The sequence below is a fragment of the Lactuca virosa genome, chromosome 5 (assembly GCF_052849685.1).
Source record: "Lactuca virosa cultivar CGN04683 chromosome 5, Lactuca_virosa_CGN04683_v6, whole genome shotgun sequence".
Lineage (NCBI taxonomy): Eukaryota > Viridiplantae > Streptophyta > Magnoliopsida > Asterales > Asteraceae > Lactuca > Lactuca virosa.
Window position 1 is genome coordinate 346,696,934 of NC_136430.1, and position 12,084 is coordinate 346,709,017.

The window sequence follows — 12,084 nt, forward strand, 5'->3', positions numbered from 1 at the left end:
TGGTCATTTCTTTGTGAAATAGATCGATTGAACACATTTCCAATGATGCTCATTTCACAATTCCTAATCCTTATTATAAGTGGAAGACTACAAAATTCTTGCCACTTACTAGAATATGTTAAAGTCTAAACTTTCATGCAATAATCCTTTTGTAATGTCAAGGCACCAAATTCACAGAGACTTGGACAATGATATTACAAAACATTCCATTGGAGATGAAGTCTCATATTCAAAGTACATTCCTTTGAACATCCTTCTAGCATAAAAGTTTCTAACGTACACATAGATTCTTAATACCCAACTCCCATAACAGAAACATTTCCATATTTCCATATGACTATCCATTCTTAACAGAATCCTATCTATTCAGAATCATGTCAATATGCTCCATCCATTGCTATACCTCCAACTGTCCATAACCAACCAATCTTTAGCGAACTTCAGATTGTTCTTCACAGTTGTTTAACAACTTTTAGTCACATCTTGTTCTAGTCCTTTTTCCATCTTAATGCCCTAGGCATTTTGAAAATTAGAACAAGTGAATATTATAGCATATGCAATCGATCCTATACCCGAAGCATATGGGATTCGATTCATAATGTCTCACATAAAGACATGATACTCGATCAGTCTCTTGCTATAATATTTCCATATATAGAATTTCCAATGTTGAAACATTTCAACATGACATTCATATATATATATACATATATATATATATATATATATATATATATATATATATATATATATCCATGACTAAGTTCCATTAAAATTTCAATCTAAACTTTTAGATTCGAAATGAAGTATATTTATCCTCTCCCTTACTATAGCGAAACAATTCCCAAACTTTGCAACTTTGCAAATTGAAAACTTGGTTTCCTATAAATAGCATTGATACCTTGAAACACTCATTATAATGATTATGCTCCCACTAGCATAATAATTATTCTTCCTAGCATAACAATTATGCTCCCACTAGCTTTAACATGTATCCAGAAATCAGCTGGACTTCTAGAAATCAATACCTATTGACTTTCTTACCAAAGTTCAGATTTCTGATACGTGGTGCTTCGATAAGTCTTTATTTAGACTTCTCAAGCTCATACACCTTCATTAGATAGCATATGTACGTGTCTAAACCATTTCAAAACTTATAGCAGTAAGTCCTGAATGTTCACACAGTTCCTTGCCATTTCTCACAATCTGAACTATAAAAAGGGATGTCATAATCATACTCGAATTTGAGAACGCAATTGCCACAACTGCTAACTCTATTGATACTAATCAATCCTTTAAAATCCACTAGTGGAAGTGTTTCCTCACACTCATTTTCATGAAGTAGAGAGAAACTTCTCGCCACTTAGATTTTATGGTGTATGTGTTCCTATCCATGTGAACTTGTCATTTCGAACCACTATCATAAGATAAGGTTTATGACAAATTCAAACTCATATGGACTGAACCTGTATATTCTTAATTTCTTGCCATCCGGTAGCACAATGCCTACCAGTGCTTCCAAGTTATTGAGCAGCTCACCCATACAAATCAATGTACTTTCACTGATCAAGGTGCTTTGCCTTATGCAGTCAAATGAGAACTCATAGGACTCACATGCATAGTTAACTTAACTGAAATGGGCACAGAAACAAGAATATGTCAACATGATAGGTTATCAACCTCAAGTCGTGTGCTAGTGATAACTAAAAGGTTTGTTCTTGATTAGTTCCTGAAACTTTTCAAGACCATTAAGACTCCCACTGACCTCTTGACATATAAGATTCTCCGTTAAGGAACATTCCTTGACAAACAAATATTCAAGAGTCAGTGCGGGTTCTTATCAAGAAACACTTCATATAATTGGTCTTAGTTGGTCTTTGTTTTAGCCAAAACATCACAACTACCAATTTCAAATGTGCAAGAGTAAGAAACATTTCTACTCCACATTTCATGAGGTGTTATAAACCTACTTAGAACATGTTACTCAAGGTACAACTTGAAGTAACTAGAGTATAACTCTAAACCTTGATTTTGGAACGAAGTAGGACTCATCTTTTTTATTTAACCATTTCAACAATTTCCGATACCTCTTCTTAGGCATACAACTGCACTAAGGTACTCTTAGAGGATCAATTGTGATATGGTTCCACAATCATTAGGATGATCATAAAACATGATACTAAAGTAGTCTCCTTTCCTTTCATATTGGAGAAAATTTTATCTTTCTGCCTAATTGATTCCTTTTATTTGTTCTGCTATCCTTTGAAACTTTTCCAAGATGTCAAAATCATACTTAATCTTATAAGCATAACCATACTTACTAAACTTTTAGTAAATCATGATGAACATACTTATCGTCCTTTGTGGTGGATCTGAAAAGTACACATCAATGTGTACTAGATCCTTTAGTCTTTCACTTGATTCACATACGCATGTGAACAAGGAATTAGTCTTAATTTCCCAAAGATCAAGATTCTCATACATCATACAATTCAAATCATATGATTCCAAGTTTCTGTCCAATTGAAACTTAGGTGATGAGAATCCTTCCTCATTTGGTAAATTATGACACTACCACAAACGATATAACTAGGAATCAAATTCATTTTTCAATATTGCTAATAATAGAAATATATAAACACCAATTTTCCATAAATGCCATTGCAAGGAAACGTAAAATAAAACAAACAATTCATTTTATTGATAACGTGCGGAAAACTTGTCCTTACAATGCAATTACAAATGAAAACTATGTTACTAAATATTCCTAAGCAATCTATCATAACTCTAAAGCAGCAGCTCAAAAATCTGATCATCGAACCATGTGACCGAAATCCATTTCTGCACGATCAGTCTCAGCTTACTCCTTTCCTTAAGCTTCCTTCCTTTTCTTCGATCCTACAAAACATCAAAATGCAATCTTATCACATCATGTATTAAGAATCTATAAATAGGAACTTAACAGAGTTAGATAGTGAACTTACCTGAAATAGAGTCATACAGTTTGACTTTACTATCCTTGCGATCTTTTAGGTAGATACGGAAGCTTCGCATCCAATGCCCCTTCTCTTGGCAATAGAAACATATGGACTCTTTCAGAATAACACATGGAACAATCTCAGACTTGGCCTTTCTCTTATGGTCAAACTTTTTGATCATGGCCAATTTCTCTCCCTTAGGAGAAGAAATCATTTATGGATCATCATTGTCATTGCCTATGTCGATGGAAATTTGGGAGGTAGATCTTCCAAACAAATTTGCTTGACCAGTGCGCCAAAGCATTGCTGCTTCAGCATCAATTAGCAAATATGCCAGATCAACGAGGGTCACATTGTGATTTGTCATATAGTAGTCCTTAACAAACTGACCATATGACTCGGGAAGTGACTGAAGAACCAAGTCAACTACTAGCTTCCTTGGGAAAACGACACCCAACATCCCTAGTCTATCAATGTGTGACTTCATCTTCAAGACGTGTGCACACACAGACCTTCCATCTTGGTGTTTTCTTGCCAATAGGGCTTGAGTGACCTTGAACTTTTCAAGTTGATGAAAACGTGGGTCAGGGAGAATCACGGGAGGAGGTGGAGGAAGTGAAGTATGATTTTCAGTTCCACCATTGCACGAAGAAGGGATTGATCTTTCACCTTAATCGACACGTGGAAAATCATCTTTAGAAGGAAAGCCGTTTCCAAAGGATTTAGGAAGACCATAGTTGTCAGAACTAGACATCTACAAAAGGGGAGAAATTCAAGTTAGTTTATTTAATCCTTGATATAACACCCAAATGAGATATTAAGGATAGGACCCAACACAATAATTCATAATTCGGAAGAGGGATGTCGTAATCCAGTTGTAAATTATTTGAAGGTAGGTAAATGACGATTTACCAATTCCACCACGAAAACAAAATTTTAAACGAACAAGGTTTTAAATGAAACTCCTAGATCTTTTGAGATTCATTGAACTTTTCAATGGCATGTTTAATCTCGATTATGATGGGTTTTGAGCATTCTAACACTCCTAAGGTGTTCATGCAACCCTAAATACCTTGGATCTATGTTTTCTCTATTATACATGCAAACTTGAAGTTTCCAAGGTATTACAATAACTAGCATATGATCATATGTATTTGCATAACAAAACTAGATAGAATACATACCTTTTCTTGTAGTTGATTGCTTGGAGCTTTAAGAGCCTAGCACCAATAGTGTGAATGCCTCAAGTGGAATCACAAATCACCACCAACAAATTGGAAGACTTGAGAGAAAGTATGGATGCTCACAAAATCGACTCTCTTTCTTATTACACTCACTAGTGCCAATTTTATGAACCAAGGAATCCTTTATATAGTATGCATGATTAGGGTAAACCCTAATACTCATGACTTTCCACATTACTTAGAATCCATGGGTTAAAAGCTCCATGGACTTCCATGTAGGCTTAGTCCATCCTAAATAACATTTACCCATATTATATGAGTCCATATTTAACTAGTCTCTTTTGATCACTAAATTAATTCCAAATTAATTCTTGATCAACACTAATTAAATAATATGATTTCATATGAATATATTAGAACTTATAATAAATTAATAAATCATAAATATCCTTTTCTCATAAGTCTATCCATACAAATTGTTCCGGTGAAGTGCAACCCAAATGGACCATGCCGGGTCGGGTCAAGTACATACCAATTATAGTTTTGGACTTAGACACTAATCCAACAGTCTCCCACTTGGATAAGTCTAATAACTATTATTGCAAGTACGAATTCACAACCTGACTAGCAATCGGAGCTCTTAAAGCCGCTGACGAACTCTGAACAAATCAATGACGCGCCCATTAGATAAGGGATCATATATTCCTCCATTCTAGATATCATATGGACCGAGACATGGATTATAATCATTCTCTCTGTCCATCTGTTGTTTCCCGATTTCCGATTTATGACGACTGACTAATTAAACAAATCAAATCAGTCCAGGCTTGGCCAAGCACTTAGGGGTGTCATCACTAAATCATCGAGGGGCCCACAGATATCGCTTTTATCCTTCCAAGGGTAAAAGGAATGAATAAACTTCGACCCAAATGTTCTCCTGTACTTACTTAAATAACACACAATGATATGTTTTATAACAACCAAGTTACTGGTTGCGTTTACATATGTCAATGTGCAACCGACGCACAACTACAACTCACACGTCTCCGTTTGAAGAATATAAGATATTATCGTCCCATGATTCACTCGTGATAAAATCCATGAAGTGATTCAAATGAGCGTGGGTTGAATCCAATGCTCGAATCTCATTCCAGGAGCACTCATGAATGTTGCAACAACTTTTGCTATGTTTAAACACTTTAGACATCTACAAGCCCAATTCATGACAGTCTTGATTCATACCTACATCCAAAGTATGATTGACTGTGGAGAGTTTGAATAACCTAGTTATTTGGGAAGTCAAAACATGCAAAGTGAAACACAAGAATAATCGAATCCAATATGGTCTCAGAACTTATGAATATAAATAAAACACCTTTTATTTATCACCATATTGATTACACATTATTCATTGCATAATGTTTCGATTTATCAACTTAACACTTTGAATAAAAAACAATAGTTGTCCCATGCTCCAAGCATGCACACTATGTTTTCTAAACAACAGTTATGCCATACTCCAAGTATGCACACTATGTTTGTCTATGATCCTACTTTGTGAAATAGATCAATTGAACATGATTCCAATGATGCTCATTTCACAATCCCAAATCCTTACCGCAAATGTAAGAATACACGATTCTTTGCCATTTACCGAAATCTGTTAGATTCTAAACTTATATGCATTGATCCTCTTGTAATGACTATGCACAAAAGTCACAAAGACTTGGTAACAAACATTACAAAGTATTCCAATGGAGATCAATTCCATGGAAACGAAGTCTCATATTCAAAATACATTCCTTTGAACATCCTTCTTGCATTAAGTTTTCTAATCTTACACAGATTGAATAACTTCCACCGATGGAGACATTTCCATATTCCCATTTTGACTATCACTTCTGAACAAGAGTTGCCTCTTTTTAAAATATGTAAATATGGTCCTTTCCACAAATTTACACCATACTTCCAACTGTCCATGAGCAACCAATCTTTGATAAACCTCAGATTGTCCTCGATAATTGCTTAATCATTTTAGTCATATCCAATTCTAGACCTTTTCCCCTCTTAATGCCCTAGGCATTAGGAAAATTTAGAAAGGATAAATATTATAGCACATGTAATCGATCCTATATCCGAAGCATATGGGACACGATTCATGATGTCTCACATAAAGACATGATCCTAGACCAGTCTTTTGCTACAATATTTTTATTTGACACGTTTTCATAATTTGACTATGAAGAGGGATGCCGTAATCATAATCGAATTTGAAAACGCAATATATATAGAATTTCCTTATGTTGAACCATTCCAACATAAAATTCATATATATATCCTTGACTAAAGAATGATTAAAATTTCAATCTAAGCTTTTAGAATTGAAATGAAGTATAATTTCCTCTCCCTTAATTATAGCAAAACAACTTTTCTCAATTGAAACTTTTGTTTTTTATAATTAACATTGCTAACTTGCAACACTTATCATTATCATGCTCCCACTAACATGATAATTATTTAGCATAACGCTTATGCTCCCACTAGCTTTGACATGTATCCAGAAATCAGCTGGACTTCTAGAAATCAATACTTTATTGACTTTCTTACCAAAGTTCAGATTTCTGATACGAGATGCTTTGATAAGACTTTATCAAAATCATACACCTTTTCTTAGACAGCTCACATATGTGTCTAAACAATTTTTAGAACTATGAAAAGGGATGCCGTAATCATAGTCTCAATTGTTTAGACCTTTTCCATTTCTCACAAGTCCATGTTAGTGTGCCGGTTAACCATACATGCTCCACTAATGACTTTGAAAATGCAAATATCACAATTGCTATCTACTTAAAATCTATTTAGCGAAAGCGTTTCCTCACTATCATTTTCATGAATCGGAGAGAAACCTTATGACACTTAGATTTTATGGTGTATGTGTTCCTATCCATGTGAATTTGTCAAAACCATAATCACAAGACAAGGTTAGTGACAAATTCAAACTCATATGGACCGAACTTGTTCAATCTTAATTTCTTGCCACTTGGAAGCACAAGGGCATACCATGTCTTCCAAGTTGTTATACAAGCAACCGAGAACTCATAGAACTCACATGTATAGTCCAATTTAACCGGAAAGGGCATAGAAACAAGAATTATGTCAGCATGATAGGTCATAAACCTCAAGTCGTGTGCTAGTGTTTAACAATAGGTTTATTCTTGATTCGTTCTTGAAACTTGTCAAGATCTTTAAGACTCCCACTGACCTCTTGACATATATGATTCACTTTGTCAAGGAACATTACTTGACAAACAAATATTCAAGAGTTAGTGCGGACTCTTATCAAGACAAACACTTCACATAATTGGCCTTAGTTGATCTTTGTTTTATCCAAAACATCATAACTTACCAATTTCAAATGTATAAGAGTAGAAAACATTTTACTCTACATTTGACAAGTGTTATAAACCTTCTTTAAGATATGTCACTCAAGTTACAATCTTGGAGTATGACTCTAAGAATTGTTTTGAAATGAAGTATGACTCATTTTCTTGATTTAACCACTTCAACAATTCATGACTCCTCTTCTTAGCCATAAGAATGTAATAAGATGTCCTTAGAGGATTAATTGTGATATGGTTTCACAATCATTAAGTTGATCATAAAACATGATACTAAAGTACTCTCCCATCTGTTCAGATTTGAGAAACTTTTATCTTTCTGCCTAATTCGATTCTTCTTATTCGTTCCGCCATACATTGAAACCTTTCCAATGTTTCAAAATTATACTTAAACTTGTAAGTATAACCATATTTACTAAACTTTAGTAAATCATGACGAATAGTCTTATCGATCTTTGTGGTGGACTTGACTATTGCACAAGAATGTGTACTCGATCCCTTAGTCCTTCACTTGACTCACATATACATGTGAACAAGGAATTAGTCTTAATTTTCCAAAGATTAAAATTCTCATTCATCATACAATACAACTTGCATGATTCCAAGTTTCTGTCCAATTGAAACTTGGGTGGTGAGAATCTTTCCTTATTTGGTACATTATGACACTACCACAAACGAAAGAATCAAATCCATTCTCCAATATTGCTAGCAATGGAATCATATAAACAACAATTTTTCACAAATGCCATTGTAAGGATATTTAAAAATAAATAAAATTAAAACCTTTTCTTTTATTTTAAAACTTGCGGAAAAAAATTATCCTTACAATGCAAATACAAATGAAAAACATGTTGTTATCTATTCCTAAGCAATCTACCATAACTCTCAGCAGTAGCTCAAAATTCTGATCTTCACGACCAGAATCAGCTTACTCTTCTTTTAAGCTTCCTCTCTTTGATTCTTAAAACATCAAAATGCGACCTAATCACATCATGTAATAAGAATCTCAAAATAGGAACTTAATAGAGTTAGATAGTGGACTTTACCCGAAGTAGAGTCAAACCTTTTTTGACTTTACCATCCTTATGATATTTCAGGTAAATCGGACAGCTTCGGAACCAATGCCCTTATATTTTGCAATTGAAATATATGGACTCTTTGGGGAATGGTACACTGGACTATATCAGACTTGGCCTTTCTCTTTACCATTTGGTCAACCGAGTTGACTATGGCCAATCCCTTTCCATTGGGAAGAGAAAGCTTTTCTGGATTTCCAATGTTACCATTGTCAATGTCCATGGAAGTTTGGGAAGTCGATCTTCTAATAAAATTTGCTTTACCAGTGCTCCAAATCATTGCTGATTCAGCAACATCAAGCAAATAGGAAAGATCATTAAGGGTCATGTCATGGTCTGTCATATAGTAGTCCCAAAGGAACTCACTATGTGACTTAGGAAGTGATTGAAGAACCTAGTCAACAACCAACTTCCTCAAGACTTTGACACCCAACTCTCCCGACCTGTCTATATATGACTTCATCTCCAAGATGTGAGCACACACAGACTTTGCTTGCCAATAGGGCTTGAGTGACCTTGAACTTGTGGGTGAGAGAGAATAGTTGGAGGAGGTGGAGGAAGAGAAGTATGATTTCCATGATCCAATCGCGGTACATCATCTTCATTAGGAAAACTTGTTCTAAGAGATTTGGGAAGATCATAGTTGTCTGAACCAGACATCTACAATGGAGTCGCAAACACTCTATGCAAAGAATGACTTGGAGAGAGGTGAAAATCGGCCACCTTAGGGTTTCTGAAGCTTAGGGCCGATTTTCCTTAGTCTTGGGGTGTTTATATAGATGAGTGGGCTGCTAGGGTTTCTGGAGGAAACCCTAATTACTGCTTAAGACTTAAGCAGCCCATGGACTTCTTTTTTAGAGCCCTTGGACGAAATCTTATGTCCTTACCCATAAATTTTGTCCACTCCACTCTATGGAGTCCATCAGCCCAGTTCTGCAACTATCAATGGTTTGCAAAACAACCCCTCCATTATTAATAAGTTCCTTTTAATCCCAAAATTAATACTAGATTAATTTCTAATTAATTACCAATTAATAATATGATTTCCAAATAATATATTAATCTTATAATATATTAATAAAATCATTTTTAGTACCAATTTATTATTCATATAATAAATCATACTCTCTCTCCACTTGTCATCGTGTCAAGTTGCATGAGTGAAGGCAACCAAAAAGGACCATGCTCATAATCAAATCAAGTACATACCAAATATAGTTATGAGCTTAGACATCTAATCCAACAAAGGTTGCAAACCACTAGGCTATAAATGGATTTTCAAGAAGAAAATGAAAGCAGATGGAACCATTGACAAGTACAAGGCAAGGCTAGTAATAAAAGGCTATAGACAGAAAAGTGGTCTTGATTACTTTGATACGTACTCTCATGTCACACGTATTACATCCATTAGATTGGTACTTTCAATCACTTCTATAAGAAATCTTGAAGTCCATCAAGTGGATATTAAAACAGCTTTTCTAAATGGGGATTTAGAAGAAGAAATTTACATGGAACAACCAGAAGGGTATGTTACCCTAGGAAAAAAATCAAAGGTTTGCAAACTAGTGAAGTCATTATGTGGGTTGAAGCATGCCCCAAAACAATGGCATCAGAAGTTTGACCATGTAATGTTAGAAAGTGGATACATGATTAACGAATGTGACAAGTGTGTTTATGTTAAAAACACAAGTGAGGGTTATGGTATCTTATGCCTTTATGTTGATGATATGATTACTGTTGGTAGCAACGATAAAATGGTTCAATCAACAAAGAACGTGCTAAAAGCAAGATTTGACATGAAATATATGGGTTTGACAGAAATCATCCTTGGTGTGAAGATCACAAGGACTGAAAATGGACTCACTTGAAGTCAAACTCATTATGTGGACAAAATTCTAAAAAATTTCAACTCTGGTGATACTACTATGGCTAGGACACCAACTAATACAAGTCGCCATCTACGTAAACATAGAGGTGAAGGAGTTGCACAAGTCAAATATGCAAGAATTATTGGTAGTCTGATGTACCTTATGAGTTGTACCAGACCTGACTTAGCTTTTGCAATAAGCATACTAAGTAGATATACCAGTAATCCGAGTGATGAACACTGGAAAAGTATTAAACGGGTATTACAATACTTGAGGTATACTCGCAATTATGGGTTGCACTTTTTCCAGATATCCTGAGGTGATAAAAGGGTATAGTGATGCAAACTGGATATTTGGCATTAAAGATTCCAAGTCTGTTCACACTTGGAGGTGGAGCTATATCATGGAAATCTTCAAAACAAATAGTTATAGCTAGATCCACCATGGAAGTTGAATTTATAACACTTGAGAAAAGTGGAGAAGAAGTTGAATGGCTACGATAATTTATGGAAGATATACCGGGATGGCCTAAACCAGTTTCTACAACCTCAATCCAATACGATAGCCAATCGGCAAGTGAACGGGTGCAAAGTGCTATGTATAATGGTAAGTCTCGACATATCCGTCGAAGACACAACACCATTCAATAACTACTCTCAACTGGAGTTATCTCAGTTGACTACATAAGGTCCAAGGATAACAATGCAGATCTGCTAACCAAAGGATTAAATAGGGAGTTAGTTGCAAAGTCGTTAAGAGGAATGGGATTAAAACCCATGAATGAATAAGTTATTGCAAATGAAACCCCAACCTAGTTGACCAGAGCCCAAGATCTAGGTTCAATGGGACAACCTACTTGCATATAACATATATGGATCACTGTGGGGGTCAACCCTAACCCATTCCAATAAAACAAACAATGATGCAGGTTAATCTTATAGTAGTTGATGATAAGTTAGTAATCATCAAGCTTTAGCTTTTAATGATTATGATATAATCACCTATGTGATAGAGAAGCAGGGTCTCTTCAAAGGGAATTGAATGGGCAAGTTCCTAAGAGCTCTTACAGAACCAAGCAAGTGTCCATAACCATAACCGACACATCAATGAGAACCTAACTACGCCAGGGAGACTCATGTGAGATATGTATTGATTATTTACACATATGGAGGAATAGTTCAAGGACATCGAGTCTACTTGTCCACCAGTAAAATAAATATGTATCTTAAGGGAAGGTGTAACACTTGGATTTGTAAGTTTCATGTTTAGCCCTTTGTATTAAAAAGCATGACATTTTGGTCCCTTTTTGGCTAGTACGCGGGGCGTACCATAATGTACGCTTGGTGTACTAGCTAAGGATTGGTCGTAGAGCTCATCCACGTACACTGGGCGTACATGAGCCAATAAGTAACCCTAATTTTAGGGTGTTGCACCCTATTTAAACCTTATGATAGCCCCACTAGGTCATTCTTAGACAACCTCCATCCCCTCTTGTCCAGAAAATCGAACCCTAAGTGAGATCTTGAGAGTTTGAGCCTTAAAGTGTGATTTTGGGTGCTTTGTGAAGGAGAAGAAGAAGT

General features: G+C 35.3%; 1 protein-coding gene across 1 annotated transcript; it reads left to right on the forward strand.

Annotated features, from left to right (window-relative positions):
• The first annotated feature begins 10,561 nt into the window (after positions 1 to 10,561).
• LOC145113372 (secreted RxLR effector protein 161-like) lies at positions 10,562 to 11,007 on the forward strand. The gene is made up of 2 exons (XM_079049474.1): positions 10,562 to 10,762; positions 10,870 to 11,007. The coding sequence occupies exons 1-2, from the start codon at positions 10,562 to 10,564 to the stop codon at positions 11,005 to 11,007; spliced, it is 339 nt and encodes a 112-aa protein (XP_078905600.1).
• Positions 11,008 to 12,084: the final 1,077 nt, after the last annotated feature.

Coding starts and splice junctions, on each gene's coding strand:
- LOC145113372 (XM_079049474.1), top strand. CDS start 10,562: ATGGCTAGGACACCAACTAATACAAGTCGCCATCTACGTAAACATAGA. Junction 10,763..10,869: donor ACTGGAAAAGTATTAAACGG/GTATTACAATAC, acceptor TTGGCATTAAAG/ATTCCAAGTCTGTTCACACT.